The sequence below is a fragment of the Ziziphus jujuba genome, chromosome 10 (assembly GCF_031755915.1).
Source record: "Ziziphus jujuba cultivar Dongzao chromosome 10, ASM3175591v1".
In the NCBI taxonomy this organism is placed as follows: domain Eukaryota; kingdom Viridiplantae; phylum Streptophyta; class Magnoliopsida; order Rosales; family Rhamnaceae; genus Ziziphus; species Ziziphus jujuba.
The window spans coordinates 10,040,310-10,067,473 of NC_083388.1; the positions used below are offsets into that span (position 1 = coordinate 10,040,310).

General features: G+C 33.7%; 2 protein-coding genes and 3 long non-coding RNA genes across 5 annotated transcripts in view; 3 read left to right on the forward strand and 2 right to left on the reverse strand.

The window, feature by feature from the left end:
* LOC132799638 (uncharacterized) overlaps positions 1-4,075 on the reverse strand; it is a 253,368-nt gene extending 249,293 nt beyond the window's left edge. Inside the window, exons 1-2 of the long non-coding RNA XR_009634462.1 lie at positions 3,831-4,075; positions 3,670-3,730 (exon numbers count right to left, since the gene is read on the reverse strand). This is a non-coding gene — a long non-coding RNA (uncharacterized LOC132799638). The remainder of the gene's footprint in view (positions 1-3,669; positions 3,731-3,830) is intronic.
* A 1,605-nt stretch (positions 4,076-5,680) lies between these two features.
* Positions 5,681-9,032, forward strand: LOC125420912 (uncharacterized). Its single transcript, XR_007239173.2, has 4 exons — positions 5,681-6,440; positions 6,553-6,613; positions 8,299-8,366; positions 8,460-9,032. It is a non-coding gene; the product is annotated as an uncharacterized LOC125420912 (long non-coding RNA).
* Positions 9,033-10,759: 1,727 nt separating this feature from the next.
* LOC132799656 (uncharacterized) lies at positions 10,760-12,297 on the reverse strand. Its single transcript, XR_009634494.1, has 2 exons — positions 11,537-12,297; positions 10,760-10,976 (listed from the first exon to the last, which is right to left on the reverse strand). It is a non-coding gene; the product is annotated as an uncharacterized LOC132799656 (long non-coding RNA).
* Positions 12,298-21,058: 8,761 nt separating this feature from the next.
* LOC107411065 (histone H2B) lies at positions 21,059-21,838 on the forward strand. Its single transcript, XM_016018577.4, has one exon. It carries the CDS (start codon positions 21,174-21,176, stop codon positions 21,618-21,620), a length of 447 nt encoding a protein of 148 aa, XP_015874063.1. The 5' UTR covers positions 21,059-21,173; the 3' UTR covers positions 21,621-21,838.
* A 1,487-nt stretch (positions 21,839-23,325) lies between these two features.
* On the forward strand, positions 23,326-25,676 carry LOC107411046 (small ribosomal subunit protein uS8z/uS8w). Its single transcript, XM_016018558.4, has 4 exons — positions 23,326-23,482; positions 24,269-24,415; positions 24,538-24,698; positions 25,265-25,676. Exons 2-4 carry the CDS (start codon positions 24,283-24,285, stop codon positions 25,361-25,363), a joined length of 393 nt encoding a protein of 130 aa, XP_015874044.1. The 5' UTR covers positions 23,326-23,482; positions 24,269-24,282; the 3' UTR covers positions 25,364-25,676.
* Positions 25,677-27,164: the final 1,488 nt, after the last annotated feature.

The following is a 27,164-nucleotide window of genomic DNA, read 5'->3' on the forward strand; positions in this document are numbered from 1 at the left end:
GTCTGCCCTCGATCTGATGGCAACTCACGAGAGACATTATAACTTGCACACTCATCCACATACACAGTACAGAACACCAGTATTGTATGAGTGCATCTAAAATAAATGACCATATTAAAAATAATAATAATAATAATTTTTCCAAAACTCATCGTGGGAATCATACCATTTTTTCAAATTCACAATTCCACATTTTTTTCTTTAATATCTCCAGGGTAAAACCATCAATAATAATATACAAATAACTTTTCCCAAATCATAAAATCAATCAAATAATATTTCAAAGGCATAATTATATACTTTAAAAGTACCAAACTTAAAGCAATATTTTTCTTGAAATATTTAAAATAGAATCATGCCCGAAAATAATATTAAAATCCAAATACAATTAATTAAATGAAAACACCTTCCTCATACGTAATAAATTCAATTAAATCACAATAATAATAATAATCAAGAATTTCTTAATAAACCAAACTTTCATTTTGCATTAATAAGTATATATATATATATATATATAAAATAAATCACCGAAATTGATAATACAATTTATCACAGTTATAAATAAATTCAACCACATGAGCATATTTGCTAAATATTAAATTTACACAAAATAAATATAATTAATCATCCCAAAATAGTTTTAAAGGTGGGTCACTCACCTCGAGCACGCAATTAACCCAAGATCCTCCATAGGATCAATTCCACGATGCACACGTGCTCCTAGAACAACAATATTATATAATTCAAATAAATTAATCTTTTATTCGGGTAAATAATACCTAGTACCCGGGAAGTTTAACACAAACGACAACCAAAATTTACGAGTAATATACCGAATCGAAGCTTGTGAAACGAGGATTACGAATCTGGTCTTACTTCCCGAAGATCGGACCCGTGGTGGCCGGGATCTTGTCGGAAAGATATCGGAATTCAAGTCCTCGATTCTCTCAATCCTTCGTGAATTGGAGGAAAGTGACCTCGGATTTGGGTTTAGGGAGGTCGAATTAGTAGGGAAGGATAGGTGGGGTGATTGGAAACTCACCGAAATTGGATTTTCCGGTGAGCCGCCGTGGTCACCGGAATCCGCCACTACCGGCGGCATGTCCGATGGCCACTGGCCGTGAAACTTGGTGAAGTGGTAGATCTGGTGATGGGTAACTCAACGGGACCGACGGTGAGGCAAACAGAGGTTTGGTTTGGGAGATATCGACGAGAGAAGGAAATCAACCACTCGCCGAAAAATGCCCCGATCCGGGCGCGTTGCAGGCGATATGGCCGTGATTTTTGGCTGACCGGCCAATTTTCAGGTGGGCTTCAAGCTAGGGTGGATGTGTGGCTTAAAAGTGATCAGACGGCAGTCAACGGTGGTGGCCGGTGGTGGTGGCTTCTCTCCCCCCCTCTCTCTCTGTCTTTCCCCCGGCTCACGTGTTTTTGCCAAAATAAAAGCCACCCCTGGGTGACACTGCTCACTCACGGGATTGGCTGAAAATACGACACGTAGCACACACTGTTCACTCAAGTAAAAATATATTAAAATATTACGGTATTCGGAAAACTTTGAATGTCCATAACTTTCAAATCACATGTCCAAATCGGACGTACCACTAGTCTATGAACTCGTATCGACGAGTACTTCACAACCATGCATGAGTCAAAGCTTAACTTTGCATGAACAAAAAGTCAACTCTGGCACCCCTTGGACAGTTTGGACCTCAAACCGTAGCTCCGTTTTTTATGTGCTACTAATCTATGAACTCGTGCCAATATGTACTTTGTAACTGGACCTCGGTCAATGTGAAATTCCACCAGAAGCAAAAAGTCAACATTTGACCCCTTCGCGATCAATGATGGTCAAACCTGGTCAACCTTGATCAAATTTGAGAAATTTTCGATGTACTTCAAGACGGGGTGTTACACAGCTCCCCTTCCGTCACTTGACCAGCCTGATCTCGTCCATACAAAGATTTCGCTACTACTTCATCGCCAAAATCTGCATCATCCTTGTTACTGTCATCAGAAAAATTATCAAACAATTCCCCCCGTGGGATTTCTGTCAGGACCCATCCAGAATTCCTTCCCCGGAACCCTAGACAGCCCTGATCCCAGGGAAACCCTACCGGACCCTCCAACGGAAAATCCGACAGAGCCTCCCCTAAGGGATTTACTTACCACAAACTACCTGCACTGAAAACACACTTCTAAAAACATCCCCTTATTCCTCCCACAAACTACAAATTGTTCCACAAATTTCAGCACTTCAAAAATAAAACAACAGCAGCAACCCAGTGCATAAAAACAACGACACGTCCAATACAGTATACAGAGCATTATACAGATCAATGTGGAATTTATAAAATGACAGATAAGGAAGCAATACAAGATAGAGAGGAAAAAGGGAAGAAAACTTCTTGAACCTTCGGCAACGAACTGAGACGTTGGGCTCGCCCCGGACAATCAACGTCTCCAACCTGGACCTAGGGGAACGGAATTTAAGAGTGTGAGATGCTAATCATCTCAGTGAGTGACCCTATCTACTATACAATATAATACCACGGTAATACAGTAGATAGATAATAATTAAATGGGAAAATAATAATTTCTCTCAAAACCCTTACAATTCTCTCAGTTGGAAAAGTTCCCCTTTTTAAAACCTTTTCGCAAAACCCAGTATGCATACCTCCCAAAAACCAAGGGATTAAATAATTTAACAACAACAATTAAATGAATACATACCCCAAATATATAATAAAAATATAATAAATTATAATAAATAAATTTTGAACACCTTTGGGGTTTAAACCATTATTTGCAAATACACCGACAATTACACCTGACGCACCACACCATATACCGGTGATGCCCTCCGATACCCAGCGTCCCGAGCACCGACTGGCGGGAGGTTAAAGAGAGAAACCTGCAGTGGTCACTTCGGCGTCCCGACAGTACCGACTGCTAAAAACCATCACCCGGCCAAGGAGGGGGGCGGCTGTGCACAACAATAACCTTGCCTGCCCACGGTCCAATGGCAACTCACGGGTGAAGTAATAACCGCACGCTAAACCACATAATAACCGCGTGCTAAACCACGTGTCCATACACCATACACCAGAACACCAATACTGTATGAGTGCGTCTAAAAATAAACAATAATAACCAACCGTACCGTTTTTCCAAAAACCACCGTGGGAAGTATACCAAAATTTCACAAAACACCATCCCACATATTTTATCCAATAACCCGGTACGAAACAGCGATAATCAACAAACCACAATTTTCCTCGAAATACGAGATGCAACCATAAAAATACCGCGGGCATAATTTATAAAATATAACCAAATATTTTCGTAAAATATTTAACCCAATTATGCCCGGAAAATCAAATTTAAAACCACGTACAAATACCACCAAAATTCACTTTGCTCATGCATAATAAATTAAACAACAATATAATTCATAATTAAATCACCATAAAATAATAATCGGGAATTTCTTAATGATCCCAAAATTTCCATTTATTACCAATGGTAAATATATATATAAAATAATATTTTTTTCCCGATTATATTTAAAATACACCACATGAGCACAATTTTACAGATACCAAATTAATACCACATAAATACAATTAATTACCCCGAAAATATTTTTAAAGGTGGGTCACTCACCTGGAGCACGCAATTAACCTACGATCCATCACGGGATCAATTTCACGACTCACCGGTGCTCCTAGAACAAAATTCATAGACAGTCAAATAAATTAATATTTTAATACCCGGTACCCGGGGGCTTAAACACAAACTTTAACCAAAATGGTCGAATGATATACCGAATCGAAGCTCGTGGGACGAGGATCACCAATCCGGTCTCCGTCGACCCCAATTCCGCCGGAGGTGGCCAGAATTTGGTCGGAAAGTTTCGGCCGGTGTTCACTTCCCCATATCTCGCAAACCGCTTCGAATTTCTGGGATTGGAGGCCATTTTTGGATTCAGAGGACCCAAAATAGGGGGATAGGAGGCTCAATTGGGAGTGGGCTGGCCGGAAAACACAAGAAAAGAGGAGAGAGAAAATCCGGCGGCTTCTCCGGCCCGATCGGCGCGCGTCCGGCGGCGGCTGGCCGTGAAACTTGGCGGCCGAGCTCGCCTCCTCCTTCCGCACGTCACTGGCCGGCGCGTGTACTGTGTAGGTGGCCGGAATTCAAAAACACGGGAGAGAGAGAGGGACGGCCGGAGGGAAGAAAAATAACTGTTGCGTGCTTGGTGTTTCGGGGAAGAAGAAAGGAAAAAAGAAAAAAAGAAAAAGAAAAAGAAAAAGAAAGAAGTGATGGTGTTTTCCCACGTGGGGAAAAGAAAAGTAAAAGAAAAAGAAAAAGGAAAAGAAAAAGAAATAATTAAATAATATTAATAATAATATTATTATTCAAAAATAATAAAATAATTTGATTTTTCACATGGTTGACATGTGGCATTTCACCATGGTGACACATGGCCACCTTCATTGAGTCACACGTGGCACCTCGTTATGCGTGTAAAAATAATATTAAAATAATACAGTATTTGAAAAACCTTACAGGTCCATAACTTTCAAACCACATGTCCAAATCGGACGTGCCGCTAGTCTACGGACTCGTATCGACGAGCACTTCACAACCATACATGAGTCAAAGCTCAACCTTGCATGAATAAAAAGTCAACTCCGGCACCCCTTGGACAGTTTGGACCTCAACTTGTTTTACTCAAAACTTTCAAACCGTAGCTCCGTTTTCAACGTGCTACCAGTCTACGAACTCGTGCCAACGTGTACTTCGTAACGGTACCTCAGTCAACCCAGAATTCCAACCGGATCAAAAAGTCAACTTTTGACCTCTTGGTCAACGGTCAACAGTCAACCTCGGTCAACGTGCGAAAATTTCCGACATGGTTCGGGACGGGGTGTTACAATTTCCACCCATCTCGAATGACTACCTTCAGAGACAACAGTAAATGCCCCCGACTCCGCTCGTAGCAACAAACCATAGAGGTCCCCATTGGTGAGCTAGTTGTGGGAAGTGGGGTGTATGCACGAATCTCTGCCATGCCCGATACAACCGCAGTTATAGCACAATTCATCGAGCCACTCATAACAGATATGAATCCATGCCTGCCGCTGTAACACCCCGTCCCGAATCGCACCGGAATCCGTGCACGTTGACCGAGGTTGACCGTTGACCGTTGACCGAAGGGGTCAAAAGTTGACTTTTTGACTCGGTGGGAATTTCGAGTTGACCAGGGTACCGTGGCGAAGTGCACGATGCCACGAGTTCGTAGACTGGTAGCACGTCGAAAACGGAGCTACGGTTTGAAAGTTATGGATGAAACAAGTTGCGGTCCAAACTGTCCAAGGGGTGCCGGAGTTGACTTTTTGTTTATGGGGAATTGAGCTTTGACTCATGCATGGTTGTGAAGTGCTCGTCGATACGAGTTCACAGACTAGCGGCACGTTCAAAACGGACATCCGGTTAAAAAGTTATGGACGTTTGAAGTTTATCGGATACTGTATTATTTTAATGTTTTTGGGTCGTGAACAGTGAAATGCCACGTGTCAGCTTCTGAGTGGTCCACGTGGCATGAACAGTGTCACGCAGGGTTTTAATTTTGAAAAAAACTCTCGGGGAAGAGAGAGAAAGAGAAAGAAGAGAGAGAAAGAGAGAGAGGAGAGAGAAAGAGAGAGAGAGAGAGCCACCGCCGGCCACCGGATTTTGCCACTGTTCCGGCCGAGTTACTGTACACACGCCGGACAGAAAGCTTGCCCACCTCATTTCCGGCAAAACCTCCAAATTTCACAGCGAACGGCCTCCGGACGCGCCCGGATCGGACGTCCGAAGTTTGGCGGCGATTTTTCCCCCTCCACCGCCGGCCACCGCGAATCGGCACTATTCCGGCCGATAAACAGTACACGCGCCATACACCCAGCATCCTCTCCTCAAGTCCGGCCTACCCACCAAAAATCACGGCCATCGGACCACCGACGCGCCGGGATCGGAGCGTTTTCCGGCGAGGGGTCGAAAATCTTCAAACGGTGATTTCTCCGCCGTCCGACCTCCGTTTTGCTCACCGTCGGTCCCGTTGGATTGCTCTCCTCACGATCTACAAATCTGCAAAATTTCACAGCAAACGGCCACCGTCGGAAATTACTGTTCCGGCGACGGTTGCCGGTGACGTGGCGGCCCGCCGGAAATTACTGTTCCGGCGAGTACCCGAAAATTCCGGCCAGCTCCAGTCCGCAGTGTTCGACCTCCTGAACCCAAATCCGACTTCCGTTTCCACCAATTCGCGACGGTTTGGGAGAATTGCGGAGCCGAAACCCAAAAAGCTTCCCGATAAAATTCAAACCCCGTCGGGTACGATCATCGGAAATTAAGACCGGATCTGTGATTAGCATCACTCGAGCTTCGATTCGGTATATGATTCGTAAATTTTAGTTATCGTTGTGTTTTGACCCCCCGGGTACCGGGTATTATTTACCCGAATAAAATATTAATTTATTTGACTGTCTGTGAATTTTGTTCTAGGAGCACCGGTGAGTCGTAGAATTGATCCCGTAGTGGATCATGGGTTAATTGCGTGCTCCAGGTGAGTGACCCACCTTCAAATTAATTTTGGGGAATTTAATTGATGAATATATTATGTGTGAATTTAATATTTGGAATTTAATATCTATGTGCCAAATATTTATTGGATTTATTGTAGAATTATTTATGAATTTATTGGATTTAAGAAAATGCGAATTCTACAAATTTATGCCATGTGGAATTATTTTATGGTTTTGAGGATTTTGAAATTGGTGTGGTTTTAATGGTAAATTGGGCATGATTTGATTTTCAAATATTTCAAAGAAAATATTTGGTTATATTGGTGATTTCAATTTTTATAAAATATGCCCATGGAATATTATGAGATTTGATTATGATATTTCGAGAAATTATTTATGCTATTGGGAAAATGTGGATATTTGAATTGATGGATTTGGAAGTTGGTGGATTTGAAAATCATGGAATTTATGGTATGGATTATAAGGAAATTGTGGAGAATTTCCCGGTTCAAGCGGATGGATTATGCCCGCTATGCTTATGAAAAATGTGAAATTTGTTTTATGATTTAAATTTATGGATTTTATAATTTTTAGATGCACCGTGCACGTACTGGTGTTCTGATTATGTGATATGGTATATGTGATATGGTTAGTGTGCACACGGTTGTGATTAGCGCGCAGGTGGGTGTGATTAGCGCGCAGGTGATGTGATTAGCGCGCAGGTGGGTGTGAGTAGCGCGCGGTTGATATTATGAGGGTGTCCTGTGGATGCCATCGGAGAGGGCGGCCACCCCCCTTTGGCCGGGACACCAGGTTAGCAGCGGCGCTGTGGGACGCCACGCGACCGTATGCCGGTTTCTCTCTATAACCTCCTGTCTGGCGGTACCTTGGGACGCTGGGTACTGTTGGCGCCACTGGTATATAGTGGGTGCATCAAATGATTTTCAGAACTGTGTTTTAAAAATAAAATGTTTGGAAACTGAATTGGAATTAAAAATATAATTGTTACCGCTTCTGGTATTTAATTGATGTCTTGGTTTTTGGGAAATATGGATAAAGGGTTTTGTGAAATTGTTTTAAAAGGGGAACCTTTCCAACTGAGAGAATTGTAAGGGTTTTGAGAGAAAATATTATTTCCAAATAATTATTATTTATACTTATTACTGTGATATTATATGGTATAGTAGTAGGGTCGCTCACTGAGATGATTAGCATCTCACACTCTTAAATTCCGTTCCTCTAGGTACCAGGTTGTCGGTGTTCACTCGGAGCGGACTTGATCTTCCTCGCTGTTTTAGTTCGGCAGTACCCTGTTATTCTTTTATTGCAGTTGTAATATTTATTTCACTCTTGTTGTATTTATTTTGCACTGGATTACTGTATTTATTTTTTTTAAGTGCTGCAATTTGTGGAATCGATTTGTAGTACTGTGGGAGGAATAAGGGGATAATTTTAGAAGTGTGTTTTCAGTGCAGGTAAATTGTGGTAAGTAAATCCCTTAGGGGAGGCTCTGTCGGATTTTCCGTTGGAGGGTTCGGTAGGGTTTCCCTGGGATCAGGGCTGTCTAGGGTTCCGGGGAAGGAATTCTGGACGGGTCCTGACAGCCCCCCCCCCCCCCCCTGGCCCAACGGTCGCAAACCTTTGGAAAAATCCAGCTGATAAAGATTTCTGATTATGCACTTCAACTTTTATCCTCATGTATTTAGCACCTATGATATGAGTGCAGGAAGAGGTTTCGCTCTGCAGCACCTTTGGAAAGAGGGAACATACTTGGATTGCATTTTCTCGGATCAGGTACTGAAACGGCAAACCACGAACTTGGACCCAAAAAGAAGAAAAATTAAAATCAATGTCCTGTAATGTGCTCTCACGTGCCCATTCTCGCAGGAGGAGATGAGAACCATTGACTGACCATGGTTGTTTTACCTAGACCCTGTTACGATCGGCACTCGACTTGAATGAGAACAAAAAAATGTTCCTACTTAATTGTTCCACACCAAGAGTTTCCTGGGTAAACCACACTTGCCTAGTAATCATTCGCACCTTGTTTCTGCAAATACTTTTTGCTGAGATGACTTTCCCAACTAAGCAGCATTGAGAGATCGTTATGTCCTGCTGTTCATCAACTACCAGGTGAAGTTCTGGAACTCCAGATATCCTCACCTGGGTATTGTCCTCCATGGAGGAATCGCTAGGCCCAGACGAAGCCAGTCAATAACTGCCACCAATGGATGGGAGTCGTACACATGGTACATGTCACAAGCGAACGGGAACAAAACGGGTTGAATTTTTCATCATGGAAATTCCTTAATCTTGATGAAACTCTCTACTTGTGTCTCATAGAAGGGCATGACAAAAGCAAAGCTAATTACTAGTTATATACATGTTGTGTTTGGTATTGATTTTAGAGCTCCTAAACTAAAGCTATTTTTAAATGTTTGGTAAAATTTAAAAATTTTGATTTTATAAGAATTTATATTCATTGATAATTGTTTTTTAGAAGTAATAAATAATTAGCTTTTAAGGTTTTGATCTTAGATTCTTTAATTATTTATAATTAAAAAATCAATTTTAATCCTTATTTACAAAATAATATTATATTTGTCCTAGATTTATTAATATTTTACTAAACAACCTTACGATAAACATTTTTATTCTTTATTTATTTATTTTTCCCATTTAGTATAGTTTTTGATTTATTTTGGATCAACACTTACTATAGTTGTAATAAAAAAAATTGTGTTAAATATTTTAGTAATATATGTTATAATAATAATAATAATATAAAATTACAAGTAAAGAGATGATATTAAATCACGTACGTTTAGTTATTATATGTCATAACAATAATTAAACACTATTATTTATTAAACACTCTAGTACTAATTTTGAATCATATAACAATTATAAAATAATAATTTATCAAACACCTTATCTATTATTTCTGTAGCATAGCTAAAATTATTTTTCTTAAAGTCTATAGTAATACCAAACTAAGCCTAATTTAACATGGCTAGGTTTTAGTTTATGTATTTATATATTTTTATATTTAATTTTGTGTAATTGATTTATGTCAAGTGTTAACTAATGAAAATTATAATTTATTAAATATTTTAAATAACTATAGATTTGAAAGAAAAAAACCAAAAAAAAAAAAAAACAACCTAGTTTTGAAGTTAGTGTTTAATTTTTTTCCCTTTAACTTTATAGTAATTTATTCTTAAAAAAAATTTATAATAGTTATGTCTTATAAACTTTATTATTATTAACAAATATTTAATATAAAAAAATATACATAATTAAGCGAAATCACCAGTTTTCCATGCATATAGATTTTTAGGTGTCAAAAATCAAATCCAATTTAAATTATACCAATTAAAGATTGATTCATTGGCGTGGGTATCATTTATGTTCATAACGCTTTACATTTTTCCTTGATAGATAAATTATAGAAACAAATAATAAATGAATGTCCTTGAAATTAAACCACAAAAAATTAATTAATATTTCAATACTTTTGGAATATGTGATCCGACCACTGACAGGCATTAAAGGTGCGATCAGATACTCCCGGCATACCGTAGTTCTTTTATTTATTTTTCGGAGATTGAAATGGGTTTATGTTGTCAATAGACCAAACCAGGTTTGATTTGTCTTCAGGTGGTTTTGATTTTTCCCTTCGGCTTTTTTTGAGAATGCCCCCATATTTAATTTCTTCGTCATCATCATTGACCGGTTGAACCGGGTATATACATCTTGATCAACTACTTTTACCATTTTTCGTAATTGATACCCACTAAAGTGCCTAAACGTAACGTATATTCACCAAGTTGAAACTTTGGAACTTTAGTATTGTTGTATTATTTTCCAACCCAAAGGCGAAGTTTGTGCATCATTTTCAAATTCATTATAGACAAACAGATAATTTTTATGGAGATAATTCTTTATGTAAAATCATTATTTTTTTAGACAATCATCTTAAATTTAAAATAATAATAATATTAATAATAATAAAAAATATTATAGCTTTGGATCCACGCCCATATGTGTGAATGATTTTGGGCTTTTAATTTTGTTACAGGTTAGTTGGAAAAAATGAGGATTTTAATTAAATAAAATAAAAGAATAATTTTGAATGTGGGGGTTGAGAGTTTTGTGGATTTACATCTCTATGTTTGAGAAGTGGCTGTTTTCACGTTCTTTCAACATTCCTTTCAGTAGATTTTTCAGAGAAAAAGAAAAACATAGAGAAAAAAGGTTTTTAAGAAATAGATGAAAAGCAGAGAGAAAATCAATGACAGTAATAAAGTGAAGGTATGCAAAACTTCGAAGGAAAGGTTTTGAAGATGCCGTGTTCAAGATCTTACAGCCGTTGTATCTTGTGAGACATTCATCATAAAGCTCCTGCACCGGTAGGCGTAAAATGTCTTAAGAATATTGTAGTATCACACAGACCTCGATCAACCTTTTAAAAAATAGATCAATTCAAAAAAATACAAATTCTAAATTATCTGAATATTTATGTAATTTTATTTTATATTGTTTTGTTCTATTCACATGTATTTACATATATATACATATATTTTTTCCCAACAAAAAACAAATAGAGAACTCTACAAAATAGTAAATATTTTCCGCTTACAACTTCAAATTGTTCATGTATCACTCCTAAGACAATGGACCAACCGAAATGGGTTAGGCAAATTTTATAATGCAAATTTGATATTAATTTATACTTCACTTCACGATATTTGCCATGAAAGCACATCATGTGGTATATCGGTATTTCCAATAAAACACATGAATTTAATTAACTCTGAAATGAAAATTAGCCACCAACTTGTTGCGTAATGTTATTATTGGTTGGCAACTGGCTTTGGCATACATGAAATAATATGACCTATAAGCAAGGAAGAAAATGTCTAGGAAATTATCGAGATGTCACTGATAATATTAGGTATTACCAGGGAAGCAAAAATCGTCGAGACGGTGGAAATGTCAGCGACAGTTTCCGTTGTCGACCCCGTCCGACACCGACAGGGGGGGGGGGAGAAGTTTCTTGCATGCGTGTCGTCAATTTGTCGCCGGAATCGATGGAAGTCGACGGAATCGTCCATTGTCGGTGAAGATTTCGGGTTTTGGGTGGATAAGATGGAAAGATCGGCCGATTGTCGACAGGAAAAGGTGGAAATTTCTGGGATATGTCGGCCGGACTGGTTGGGTGTGTTTGTGTTGATTTGTGTGTGTGTTTGGTTTGTGGTAATCAGTCGGAGAAAAACTGAAGGGGGAAAAGATGGGGATACACAGAGAGAAGAGAAGAGAAGAGAAGAGAAAAGAGAGGGCCGAAATTGGAAATTTTGGTTTTTTTTGTTTTTGGTTGTTAACTGATCTGGCACAGAAGAGAGGGAGGAACAAGACGAAGGGAAGAGAGGAAGAAGAAGAAAGGATAAGAAAGAAATCTTTCTTCCACGTGGGGGAAGGGAAAGAGAAAGAAGAAAAGAAAAAAAGATAAGAAAGAAATCTTTCTTTCACGTGGGGGAAGGAAAGAGAAAGAATAAAATAAAAAAATAAATAAAAATCTATGTGATGGTGATTTGTCATGGTGGTATAAAAAAGTGAGAAGCAACTAATTCAATTATATTCTTAGCTTTTACCTCATCTAATTCATGTTATTGCTTTTAGTTATCATTTTTAATATGCTTGATTTTTACTATGATAATATTTTAATATATATTTTTTTATTTTTTTATTTTAGTGTTTAATTTAATTTAATTTATTTTTTTAATAAATTTAATTTTATCTATTTAAAAATAAATAAATAATATTGTTAATTTTTTTTGTTATATAATATATAAGATTTTAGTATATATATTTAATTGGATGAGTATTTTATTATATTTTATTATTATTGTACTCTAATTATTGAATTTTTATATTATTTTATTATATTAATTATTTTATATCTCAAAATTTGTATTTTAAATTAAAAATTTACAGTTTCCATAATCTTATCGATATTTCCATCGATATCGATATTTCCATTGATATTTCTGTAAATTCATACTTTCGATATTTTCATCGACATCGATATTTTCTTCACTGGGTATTACCAACCATCGACACCGATAGAAGAGGAAAAAAATGTCCGTCAGTGGTGTCGTGTAAAAGTCATCAGTGCAGCATATCGCTGTTGTCGAAAGAAGTCGGCCAAAATTTAGAAAACCAATAGAAAATCAGTGAAATCCAATGAAAATTAAAAGAAATCCAATGAAATCTGGAGTGACTCCGATGAGTGAAATCGGTGAGTTCACTAGCAGGAGGTTAAGGGGACAAAAGAAAATGAGATACGGTAAAAAAGAAGGGTGTGAGAGGTTGAGAGAGAAACGAAAAAGAAGAGGGGAAAAAACCCAAAAAAGAAAAAAGATCTGGGAAGAAAAGAAAGAACGTAGAAGGAGAAGAAGGGGATAATAATAATAATAGAACAATCAAATCAAACCTATCTTTTGTCTATTCTGTGATAAAATAAAATAATTATTAATAGTATATTTAATTTAATTTTTATTTACTTTTATAATATATTATTTTATTGATATAATATATTCTAAAACTTTGTGACACATATTAATACTTTTGTTAAATTTTTTAATCATACTCAATTACTTTTTTATTCTATCTCAGTTAAATTTAATAGAAATTAATTAAAAATAATGGATATTTTAAATTGTTTCAAATTATATGATATTTTTTAAAATATAAGAGTCTATATAATATTAAATTTTTGTTTTAATATGCTAATATATTGTATTTAAAATTTTAAATAAAATTTATTGCAGAAGAATTTTAAATAAATATTATATTATCCAAATATCAATATTTTTTATATCATTTTTCATTTAAACTTTAAATATGCTCTTGATTGATGATAAAAATTATTTGAATGTTGGTATAAAAAATACTGTATTTTTTTATTTATAATAATTTTTAATATCTATAAATTATTTTATTATTATTATATTTTTATATTATTTTATTATATTAATTATTTTATATAAAAAAAATCTATATTCTAAATAAAATATTTATAATTTTTTTGATATTTTCGTTCATATTTTTATAAAATTATACATTTAATATCTCCCTATTAGTGTATCCATGTCGCATCGGATAGCATCATGTCGAATCCTCTGTCCCCTTTCCCTATCCCTGTATCTGTCCCATCGTTAAATTCTGAACACATCATTTAAAATTTTTTTAAAGGTTGTAGCCTCTTTCCTTCGGTTAACTTCTTCCGTTTTCTACCAAAATTTCAATTTTCTTTTTCTTTTTCTTTTGACTTATCAGATCCTATTGTTCAGTATGCGCGCCGCTGCTGCTCTAGCCATACCCCTCATCTAGATGAGAAAAAATTATGTTCTTCTATCTTTTATTCAATTGTAGCGTCATGATGCTTGTTACTTAAAGAGTTAACTATATTTTGTACACTAAAAAATTCAAACTAAATTTCTAGAGGCTCAATTGAACCAGAAGAAAAGAAACTGCTACAATTACAAAAGCCATTCACTTTTAAATGATAAGATCAACCAAGAACTTCGCTTTCGCATTTATCTTTGCATTTAATATCTTCATTTTGTGGAAATATCAATGGGGAGCATCAAAGACAGTCATCATCTTTGCTCATCACCACAACTTTAATCGGCATCAAACACATGGCCGGAAGCAACCTCATCCATTGCAGTGGATGAGCGAAGAAAAACATATTCATGGACGGCAAACCAAAAAAGTAATGCCATGTGTCATCAATTGGTTGGGTTGGACAGACAAAAACGGTAGGGAAAAGAAAGCAGAGGATCTTTATCCAAAAAATTATAATAGGTTAACAAATAAATTCGTGTACCATACTCCCTTATATATTTAGTTTTATAGTTTAAAGCTTTCTTACGGACGTCTGAAGTTGCCTCCATAGTAATAGACTAATAGTCATCATGCTGCAATATAAAAGGACAACGTTTATAAGCAATTTAATACATAACCGATGTATTTTGTGTAGTTTTTACTCATATATTAGGGAAAAAAAGAAAGGAAAAAAAAAAGACTCAAAAACTGAACAAAATAAAATAAAATTATCTAGGTTTATATAAAAATAATAATTTAATTTTGAAGTGTTAATAAGGATAAATATATGTTTAACGACAAATAAATATTGGGAAGAAAGGAGAATAAAAGTGGTTGATTCAACCAACAACCAAGCAGAGAAGTAGGAGCTAATTAAACTAAAGAGAAGAATAGTATAACTAAATTATGCAGGAGCTAATTAAACTAAAAAGAAGAGTAGTATAACTAAATTATGCATCTGTCTACTTAAACAAATGTGAAATTATGTACATGTACAGAGTGAGGAGCATAAAAGCGTTTTGATATTATTATTATAATGTATAAACTGTTAATAAATTATTGAAGATAAAAAGATCACAGAATGGCGTATAAACAGGGAATAAAATACGAAGTAATTTGGAGTAACTTTGTTAAGCTTAAATATGAGATGAGAATTGAAATATATGAGTGTAAATGATAATACATGGTTTACAAACGAAATAATATATAAAGATAGCATGTTGGAACTTGGAAATACATTTAAAACCTTCTAGATTTGAAAGAAAGAAAATAGCAAATTTGATTGGAACAAGAATTTCGCATTTCAAATGGTTCCATAACCTTTAAACGGGTTAAATCCAATAATTTTTCATTATTATATTATTTTTTTGGTAACCTGAGATTGCATTAAAAAAAAAAAGAGAAAAGAAAAGAAAGAGAGAGAGAGAGAGAGACTGCATATCGTTACCGCTTCCTAAGTGATCTGTGAATCACGCTCTTACTTACATGGGGTCTCCTCTGCCTTTTCACATGCTCCACTAAATTCAAATATGGTATCTTTTTTAAATTTCTTTTCCAATTTGGGTTGGGTCAGGCGGCAATATCACATTTCATGACTAAGTATATATTTATTTCTTACTTAATTGTCTTATTTCCTTAATTTTAACAATCACCAAAGTGTTATTAGAGAGATCAAAATGATCTAAGAGCATTCTTAATGACTTTATTTATTATTAGATTTTTTTTTTTTTTACTATATCAGAAAGTTAGATAATTATTAATTTTTTTCAATAGTAGTTTTCAATATCTTATCAAGGTATGAGAGATTAAAAAAATAAATATTGTCAAAATGATTCTTTACTTCTAAAGACTTTGTCAAGCATTGTAAAAAAATTTTAAAAGCAAAATTTTTCTCAAAAAAGTCATTTTTTTTTTTTACAAAAAAAAAAACTTAATAAAATATATATAATTTAATTAATGACTATAAATAATTTTTTATACATTATTGTTGAAGAACAACTTTAAAATGAACAGAATATTTATGCCATTTAGGTTTAGAATTTGTCAATTATTATGCTACAAAAGCAGTAATCCTTGCTAAGCCCATCCAAAAAGACTATTGATTAATTGGATGTTGTATCTTCTTTGTTTTAAAAAAAAAAAAAATTAAAAACAATTATTTCTAAAAAAAATCACAATATTCAACAAAATATATAAAAGTAGAAATTCAACTTATTAATGCCTATGCAATATTATCTTGTTATTTATTCCAGATTTATCATTAATTGGAGAGCATTTAGAACATTATATATATATATATATATAAATATAAATATTTGCTTACATGACATGCTAATTTTCGCAATAGAGATGTTGCAATACCTTAGTTGATCCATGTCCATCCTCTTCCATTTTGTATTAGAAAAAATTATTCTAATTCTGGGGAAAAAAAAAAGAAAAAATTTGATTTGAAATGAAATGAAAAATCCAACATTGATGAGATTTCTACGTTTATCCCAATCCTATATGTATGCATATTAATTTATCAAGCACAATGCTATTATTTCGTTATAAGTAACTATTAAAAAAAAAAAAAAGAAGAAGTAAATAACCAAAAATAAAAATAAAAATGCTAGCGGTAATTCATTTAATCCTCCATTAGTAGACAGCTAAAACATAATAACATTGTCACAAATCATAATGGCCATAATGAAGTTGTGTAATATATCCAACCATATATAAAAAAAAAAAGACGAAAAGTTTCAAATGTATAGATTTAAATCTTATTATTATTATTATTATTTAGGGGACTTAAATCATTATTGTCGACATAATAATGGCTATTTGTCACTGCTCGACTTAGGTGATAGAATTTGAACTTTCATCCTATTAGACAGAATTCATGTCCTATTAGATAGAATTCATGTTCCTTAGTGACTATAGTTGACATTAATGATAGCCGTATGCTTAAAGCATTTTTAATGATTTTGTGAATCATTTTCTATGAGACACATAAGTAGAAATTTTTTTCTAACTTATGTTGTATAATGTTTACTTGATAGATATTCAATTTAAAAATCATTCTCCATCATTTTTATTTAAATCTCAATTAATCAGTAATATTTATATATATTTTTCCTTAAATAATTATAATAATAATAATAATTTATTTATCTATTTTTTTTAGAAAAATATCTTAATAAAAAACGTTTTGGTAAATTGATAGCTCCTTAACAATGTCTATTTTATTTTTATAACAAAAGCTTATAAAGTAAATTATATAGAGCCATTAAAAGTAATTTATAGAGTCATTGAAAAATGTAATTTATAGAGTCATTGAAAATGTTCCTTTCAGCTGAATCAGCTAATTTTGTCCCATATTTTTATTTTTTGTACATACATCTATAAAACATATTGATTTTAAAACTGAAAATATATTAAAAAATTAAATTTTAGTTTTGTATATTCTTTTAAATAAATATAGATACAGATTAAATTTGCATTCATCCAACACCTTATTAAAAAGCATTAGCATAAGTTTTTTTTGAAAAAGGGCAGTACCATATGATATGATCAGGCCACAACCCGCCCAAGTCAATGTGAAAGGTGATGTAATGGACCCTTACCTTTATGTTGTATTCATATACCTTTAATCTTTTTGCATATTTTTATCCTTCAGTTTAAATATTTTCTACTAAACATATATATATATATATATATATGTTAGAATTTATTTGCATATATCCTTTAGTCTATACTATAAATGAGAAGGGCTTCTAAGTTTTAATCATATTTTACTGTTCAAAATGATTCCAAAACGACTACTTTTCGTGCGTTTTGGCTTTTCTTTTCCTTGTTTTTTACTTTTTTTTTTTTTCCAATTTCATTTATCCAAATCTATCATTTTTTTTGTTTCATTCTACAATAGTATGCCAAAGATAAAATAGAGATTTCATTTCTATTAAATACAAAGTTTCTAATCGATGACTTTGCATAGCTTCTCATATACTTAAACTTATGGCATCTCAGTAGCACACATCACACAAGACAGCAACTAAAAGCTGCTTTTTTTTTTCTTTTTTTTTTTAACATGAACTAATAAGTTTTATATATATATATATATTTATTTATTTATTTAAATTTTGGTATTACAATATGCTTTCATTATTTTTTCATAAAATTGATATTTCTGTATTAAAATTGTGTTAATTGGAATAAACTTTTGTTTTTGGTAAATTAAAAAAATGCTTTTTAATTTTGATTTATTCTTCTATAATATTAGCAATGTAATTTTAAAAATTAAATACAATATATTTTAAGTAAAATATATATATATATATATTTTGAAGCAATTTTGCCAGCAAGAACAAAAACAAAATTAATAAAAAAATATTTAAATTTTGGTATTACAATATGCTTTCATTATTTTCTCATAAAATTGGTATTTCTCTTCTAAAATTGTATTAATTGAAATGATCTTTTGTTTTTGGTAAATTAAAAAAAAATGCTTTTTAATTTTGATTTATTCCTCTATAATATTTAGCAATGTAATTTTAAAAATTAAATGCAATATATTTTAAGCAAAAAATATATATATATATTTTGAAGCACTTTTGGCAGTACGAACAAAAAATAAAAAAATAAAAAAAAGGTTTTTGACGTTTTCTGAAAAATCATTGCCAAAAAAAAAAAAAAAACCAACACTTTTTAATAAAAGCGTTAGCTATTATAAACACTTTTAGGGATATTTTTTTAAAAAGATATTAGTTATTGTAAAACATTTATAGTGATATTTTTTAAAAAAAAATATCGTTAAAAACCTATACATAATAGCCGATGTTTTTACATAAAAAAGTCAGATTTTTTCCTTTTTCAACCACTGAATTCTAAAAACCATCGCTAAAAATTTATTTTTTATTTTTTATTTTTTTATTTTTAATTCTTGCTGCCAAAACGAGAACAAATTGAAGATCTAAGAAGAAAAAAAGAGTCAGCAGTGGACAAATGAAAGAAAGGGATAGGATATGATTATTTCAGGTAAATTATCACATTTAGTTATTTATTTATTTTGATATCTATTTGCAAATATTATAGATTTTTATTATAAATTATCTATTTTGAAAATAATAATTATAATAATTAATATAAAACAATCTATGATTAATAACACTAACATTATTACATATCAATACACGTGCAAAGCACGTGGGCCAAACCTAGTATATATATATAGAAGGTTATGGTACCGGTTCGTCTGTATGCGTATCTACATTATAGTTGGCATTTAAAAAAAAAATATATAGGTTTTGCTGTGTATGTATACAGAATTGTACACAATTTTGGTGAGAGTCCGCATGCGGATAGACCGCATCGTAGCCTTTCTCTTTCTATATATTTATATATTAATTTTTGGGATAATGTCACTGAAAGTCCTTAAACTTATATTATATGTGACATTTTAATCCTTAAACTATTTTTTATGATAATTACATCCCTAAACTCTTCAAAACAATACACTATTGATCCCAAATCTAAATTCAATCTAAATAGTTAACAGAATATGCACATGACTCTCATGTGCCAATTTTATAAGGACATTAAAGGTCACTTTAATTTAGTAACTTTCTATTTCTCTATTACTGTCACAAATCATGAAGAACAGTTGTAGATCATGAACTCTGTACCTTGGTTTTGAAATTCATAACCATTGGTTGAAAAAATTCCTCAATTTCTAAACATCCAATTAATTCAAAACATCCCGTTAATTTTACAAAATAGAAAAAATTCAAAACTACTTTTATGCAGCTTCATCATACAAGGTTGCAACAAGAAAACACAGATAATTCAATATTCAGGTCTAAGTTAATTAAAAGAATTGGATAAAAATAAATATATTAGATATCAAATTAAATCAATTCCCCCAAGGGGAAAAAAAAATCAAATTTACTCTTTAAAATATATCAAATAATGCAACAAATTGCATGTAATAAAAAGAATAAAACCTATAAATCCATTTATTCTCTCTCCTAAAAATTGTCATCCATCAAAATCAATTTTCCAAAATTCACAATATCCTCTATATATGGACACATATCTCTCCACCACCAGCTTCCCAGCGACCCCATGGCATCTGGAGTTGAAATCGACGTGGAACTTGAGTGTATCTCAGGTTCATCAGCCTTTTTGTCTTTGATAAAGTCTTTAGTGTGCCGATGATCACACTAGACAAGTAGCCATAACCAGTATTTATCAAAAAAGTATCCATAATTAGTGCAGTATTGAAGGTTATAACCCTGATGAAAAACTGAAAAGATGTTTTGAAATGGACACACATATGGTTATAGAGTATAAATGATCTTTAATACTTTTATAAAATTCGCACATGTAAAACATGTGCATATTCTATTAAATATTTGGATGAAAATTAAATTTAAAACCAACATTGTATTATTTAAAAAAATTCAGAGATTTAATTATCATAAAACAATAATTTAGAAACTAAAATGTCACATAGAATATAGTTTAAAGACTTTTAATGATTTTATTCTTAATTTTTTATTAAAAAATATATATATTTTGGCTAAAAACATTATAAATCTTTTTTCTTTTTAATGAAAACGCTACAAATCTTTTTCCTTTTTTTTAATATGGAAAAAACAATACAAATCTAGCCATCTAGGTGATCAAATTTTACAAGAGTGTAAATTCTCTCTCCGATTCAATTCCGAAAGAATAGTTTCTCAAAAAAAAGAAAAAAGAAAAAAGAAAAAAGAAAAAAAAGATTCATAAACTTATAAAATGATCCACGCCAAATGATGTCATCAATTTATTTGGGTGTCCAAAAGTTGTTCACAATTTCAAAGAATCGAACCGCCCGTTAACACAACACTACCAAACGAAACCCATCGAACGGATCATAGAAATGCCAACTCACCGATCCTCACTTAATACACGTCAGCAAATTTTAAAACGCATCTAAACCGTCTGTTTATCATCCCTCAGGCAACCATCGAATGGATCAGAACAACGCCACGCAAGCGATCCGCGTGACTTCTCGCTTAACAAATAACAACCCTCCAATCCTCTCTATATAAACTAATCGGTACCAAACTCTTTCTTCCCAATCCAAGTATACCATTTTCTGTATTCCTTGTCTGCAACTATATTCTCTCCCTCTCTCTGAAATCCTAAACCCTCGAATTTTGTTTCCCAAAAAAGTCTTCGAATCCGATGGCACCCAAGGCTGAGAAGAAGCCCGCCGAGAAGAAGCCGGCAGAGGAGAAGAAGTCGGCGGTGGCGGAGAAAGCTCCGGCCGAAAAGAAACCCAAAGCCGGCAAGAAGCTCCCGAAGGAAGGAGGAGCCGCCGCCGGGGACAAGAAGAAGAAGAGGACCAAGAAGAGCACGGAGACCTACAAGATCTACATCTTCAAGGTCCTGAAGCAGGTTCACCCTGATATTGGGATCTCGAGCAAGGCCATGGGAATCATGAACAGCTTCATCAACGACATCTTCGAGAAGCTCGCTCAGGAGGCTTCCAGGCTCGCTAGGTACAACAAGAAGCCCACCATCACTTCTCGGGAGATACAGACCGCTGTGAGGCTTGTACTTCCCGGAGAACTTGCTAAGCACGCGGTTTCCGAAGGGACCAAGGCGGTGACTAAATTTACCAGCTCTTGAATGTTTAATCTGATCCAGAATTATCTTGTTTGGCGGTGGTGGTTGGTGGTGCGCGAAAGAAGTATAGATTAGGTGTTTATGTTTTTAGGGTTAGGGTTTAATCAGTATATGGCTGTCTTCTGATTTTTTTCCCCCCTTATGGTTTGTAAAAGAAGATCTGGTCGATCTCTTTGTTTGTATTATTAGAAAATGAAATACCAGTTTATAATCTTCTCCTCTGCGTATTGAATTTCTGAAATTTGATTGGTATATATTCTGTATGCAATGTGTTTGATACAATGCTACTTTGAAGGTGCTTTATGTTTTCTTTTAAAAAAGGGGTCATAAAAAAAAAAGGTGTTTATTGTTTGTGTATGTAATCAGTTATTTAAACACATTATATGCAGATCTAAGAGCCAACGTTATGCCTTATGGATTTTGAAATTTATGCAGTTTATTAACAGTCTACTTTTGCCATTAATAATGTTTTGATGTTTTTGGAGGGATTACGATTTTGGACTTGGCGCTTAATGTGAAAATTTTTGGGGCTTTGGCGGGTCGAAGATTTGAGCTATTGGCGCCATGTTTTGATTTTCGAAGATTCTTGATTCTAAATTAGTAAAATTAATAAATTGGAATAAAAGAAAAAAATCTGAATTATTTTATTACTGTGACCAAGTCGGTTCATGTTGGCTGTTTTTAAGGCTTTTGTGATTAACGGAGCGTATGCTGGATGCAATGTCTCCAATATTTCATTATTGCATTCTAATTCGCAGCAATTCGCCTAACTTTACTGCGTGATTTTTTATTACTAAAACAATCCTTTTGGACTTTTGTTACAAGCTCATAAATAAAACACTGCAAAATCCTCTAGTTTTCAAAAATTTTGATTTCAATTTGAATTTGGAACTTATTTAGGCGGATTCTTTAAGCTCTTCATTTTCAAACCACATCTGTTTTTCTTTCATTGTTAGGAAATTCAAGCCAAAATAAAGTACTTTTTATTAGTATAGTATAAGAAGCAGCATCTCCGCTGTAAAGTGTTATAAAACTACACTTGTATATACATGCACATATAGAAGAGCATTCCCATTTGTAGTGGCAATATGGAATTAGAGCTGTATGCATCCAAAAATTATAAGAAAATAATTGAACTAGAGACAAAAAACCCAGTCCTTTTTATTTTTAATTTTTTTTAAAAAAAACTTAAAACTTTGTTTTGCCCCAAAACTTAAAGCTTTCTAAACATATTATCACCATTATCCCACCAGGGTTGGTCCATTGCCATTGGTAAACATATTCAATATATTAGAGAACTAAAATTAGATGGCCAAATATGACTAACTGCCCAACAGATTACAGAACATTGGCCAATTGGCAATAGTTTTTTGCAAAAAGATTAAAATTATTGTGAATAGAAGATTTTCTATTAAAACAATTGCTGATTGATCAATCATCATGGATAGGATATCTAGCAGGTGATGCATTTTAATAAATAATAAAAAATGTTTAAAAAGAAAAATAAAAAAACCAAAAAAAACATGGTAATTCTTTTCGGCTAGGGTGGCTTTAGTAAGTTCGCCTTAGCTTTGAGGTGTATATAGTATATGGATATGGATCGTGGACCTCTGACCTATCTAACTATCGGGTGGCAGCCTTTGAAAGATCTAGTTGTCCCAAGTCCGAATCCTTAAACCATGGGCCGGACTTGAAAGGACATTTGCGTAAAAAAAGTAAAAGAGTAATGCTAGTATAGTAATACAATAAGCCCCAAGATCTCGCACTTAAAAGACCGCCGAGAGCACAAACCCTACTCCTTCTGCTCTCGACCTTCTCGCTCTCCCACCAGTCAAACCAGAAGCGGCCGCCATTTCTGCTTTCAGGTAAAAAGCTCCAAAATCACCTTTCAGTGGAACCCTAGATCTCTCTCTCTCTATGTGTTTATGTTCCTCTAGTTCTCGGTTATTTAAAAGGGTCTTTCATCTTTGCAGTTCTTGATATTTGATTGTCGGGTTGTTTTGCATATTTACTGTACCATACTTAAGCGCAGCTTTTCTTCTCCCTGTTACCATGGCGTCTATTTTTCATAGACCATCTTGGTATCTATATATATATATATAATATGTGAATATTCTGTATACATTTTATAGACTTTCGTTTCCCCGTTCCAAACATTCTTTTTGTAAGGGCACTGTTGTCTTTATGCCCATCCTGTATTTAGCCTATGAGGTTACTTATTTTTTGAATCGATATCGGCCCAATTTCATATTCTGATTTGATTTTGCACTGGCACCGTCGGATTGTTTTTCCTCTGTAATTCTTCTCCTTTTTGGCTGAACTGATATGTGTTTGTAATATCTGACTTTTTTATGTGTATTGATTCACTATTAAGTAGCTTATCATTCCTTTGAATTATCTATTTGCGTCGATAGAGCTTGATGATATTGCCTTGGCATTCAGTCCACTTTGAATTTGGGCAAAACTGTGACCCATTAAAGTGTTATGGGAGTGTATATTTGAAAATCAAATTCAAATTTCGCTCCTTGAAAGTCGTTTGAGATTCACTGTCGTTTCTTATGTGTTCCTTCTCTTTATGACAAAGGATATAGAAATAGCGTAAATGTAAATGCTTTTCTTACTCATTCGATGTTTTGTGCCAATTGTGACAGCCTGGTTTGGGAAAATGGTGAGAGTTAGCGTCTTGAATGATGCTCTTAAGAGCATGTACAATGCTGAGAAGAGGGGGAAGCGACAGGTCATGATCAGGCCATCATCGAAAGTGATCATCAAGTTTCTTTTGGTCATGCAGAAGCATGGTCTGTCCTAATTTGCTTTCTCTAAGATTCTTATCTGTACAGAAGTAGTCATATCATATACACTCTTAGTAATTTGTGAATGTTTTTCTTCCATTGATTGAGAACTGTATATTGTTTTGTAGGTTATATTGGTGAATTTGAGTATGTAGATGATCACAGATCTGGCAAAATTGTTGTTGAGCTAAATGGAAGGCTGAACAAATGTGGTGTTATTAGTCCACGATTTGATGTTGGCGTGAAAGAAATTGAAGGATGGACTGCTAGGCTCCTTCCTTCTAGACAGGTCAGCCTCAGTAACTCATTGCTTATCATCCTTTGTTCATCTTGTTTTGAGTGAAAAGAAATGTTACTGCCAAGAGAAACTGTGTCTAATTTTTTCCCCCCTGTTTTTGCGATGATGTTAGAATTATAAGTAAATAATTGAAGGGTTTAATTGTATAAAAATGTTGAACTCTTTTCTTCTTTCACAAGCTTATACCAGACATCAATCATATGATGTTGCTTGGTGATATTTAAAATTGAAAATTGGACGTGTTTAAATGTTTGGTGAGCTTTGGTACAGAGATGTAATCTCCAGAATAATACTAAAAATTTATAACTAAACTGTGTTGTTTGAGAATGTTTCTTAGAAATGTACAAATGTTCTGTATCAGAGAGTTTAGATGTATTAAAATGTGTATAATTAGGAGTGAAGTGTGAGTCCTGATATGTTTATGGCGTACCTTTTTATTGTCTTATTATGGTGTGGCCTAAGACCAGATTAAAGCCTGTTTGAGTTGGTGTTTGCTTCTTGGTGTTGTGTAATATCTGTTTGTTTTGCTCTTGTACTGATGAGCAATAAACTTGCAGTTTGGATATATTGTGCTGACAACATCTGCGGGCATCATGGATCACGAAGAAGCTAGGAGAAAGAATGTTGGTGGGAAAGTGCTTGGTTTCTTTTATTAAGCTGAGTATTAGGATCTTTTTTGAATTTTGGCTTTGCTTAGTAGTTTCTTCAACCTTTCTCCCCAAATCCTCCTTTCATCTCCCCTAAAGGAAAAAGAATATGCTTTTTTTTATAACGTTTTTATTGTTAGTTATATCTTGTACTTCGACAGAACATACAGTGTCTTGTCATCACTAAATTTTATGTTTTTGCAAGTTGAGTGAAATTGTTAGATATTGGGTGATGAATAGTATTGTTTGATATTGGATTTTGATAGCACGTTTTATTTTAGTTTTTACATCAAATTAATGTGAGATTTCAAGTTTTATACAAGTATACTGGCAAGGATTTATTGCATACAGTTACAAAAGTTTTGGTCGAATCAGACTGATATCAGACATAAGTATAATGTATGTTATTTTACAGCTTGAGGCTTAAGAAAGTAATGCTATAGCACCATCTAGTCTACCGACCTTTTACCTAGTATAGGTGCTGCTATTTGATTTTTCAAATATTAATATAACCTAGAAATAGAGAAATGGCTAAGTGTATCCTTAAAGGGTTAAGTGCTACTAACCATAAATCAATTAAAAGATGACATCTGTATTCCTGCCGAACATGTTGGTAGACTATATTTGTAGTATTATTCAATTCTCAATAGAACAAGGTGTACTTATTGGATTGCCTGGATCGTTAAAGAGGGAATTTTCTTAAATCTTATTGTTTTGCCGTTCACAATATCCAAGCCTACTCGTGAAGAACTCTATTCATGCAAAGGAAGAAGTTAGTTTTCTTTTCCTTCTCCTCAAGATTCTTTAGCCACTGTCTTCTCTAGCAAAGATAGAGTCCAGCTTGGATTTTTTGGCATCTGATTGTGTTGTACAATGGCCGTGATCCTTAAAATGGTGTTGCACTGGGAGTTCTGACCGAATTGAATGAAATCGGTTGGACTTTGCTGTTGGCTTATTTTTGAAGATTATTAGTCTGGCGAACAAACTAGACAGTTCTATAGCAAAGTCGTGTTTGTTAGTTGGGAAACACTGGTTGTTTGTGTGTACTGCGGGGACTGAAATTATCCAATATAATGGGGTGAGGAGTTACGTAGAATAGGTGATTTGGTGTGGTAGTTTTGGTATGATTATGAAGATGACCAATTTTGTTTCCTCTAAAACATGCGCTACAGCGTTAGTCCTGTTCCACTTAACCAGACCAAGTGATTTCACCTTGCTTGGAATATTATGGTTATTTATTTATTTATTTTTATTTTTTACTTTTTTGCTGATGGGAATAATTTCGGGGTTCTGTAATTAGAAGGGACCAAAACTCATTTTGTTTTCATGTGTATCAAACTGATTATTTTGGTAATTTTGTTTCAAGCGACTAAAAAGAGTTAATTACTATATTGTATTGAGTGGAAAAATGTAAAATTCTTGAAGGTAAATTTTTACGGGAAGGCCCGATAAGACAGCGTTGGATTTTGGTCCAACAGCGAGTTTATTATTATTATTAATTTTTTTTTTGTGAGAAAAAAAAAGGTTGATACTGTAGAGATTGGCTTACTCTTGAGAATTTGTGTATGTCTTATCTTTATAGTTTAGATTGAGCTTCCAACCTTCCTTTGGCTTTTTCTAAGACAATTTATAAATTGTGGCTTCTTCTAATTCCCCTAAAATCGCAGTTAAATTTTTCATGTAGCACAAGAGTCTTTCACAGGTTCTGTGAGCTGTTGTAGCTATAGTAGTCTTTGAGATACCAAAACAACAGATGATGTCTTTCCAGATAAATGCTCTCAAATCCTTATCCTTATTTTCGAGGTAGAAA

Excerpts from the sequence above, each read along its gene's own strand:
- LOC107411065 (XM_016018577.4), top strand. The coding sequence starts at position 21,174 with ATGGCACCCAAGGCTGAGAAGAAGCCCGCCGAGAAGAAGCCGGCAGAG.
- LOC107411046 (XM_016018558.4), top strand. The coding sequence starts at position 24,283 with ATGGTGAGAGTTAGCGTCTTGAATGATGCTCTTAAGAGCATGTACAAT. Across the intron at positions 24,416-24,537 it reads TTTGGTCATGCAGAAGCATG|GTTATATTGGTGAATTTGAG; the intron begins GTCTGTCCTAAT and ends ATTGTTTTGTAG. Across the intron at positions 24,699-25,264 it reads GGCTCCTTCCTTCTAGACAG|TTTGGATATATTGTGCTGAC; the intron begins GTCAGCCTCAGT and ends ATAAACTTGCAG.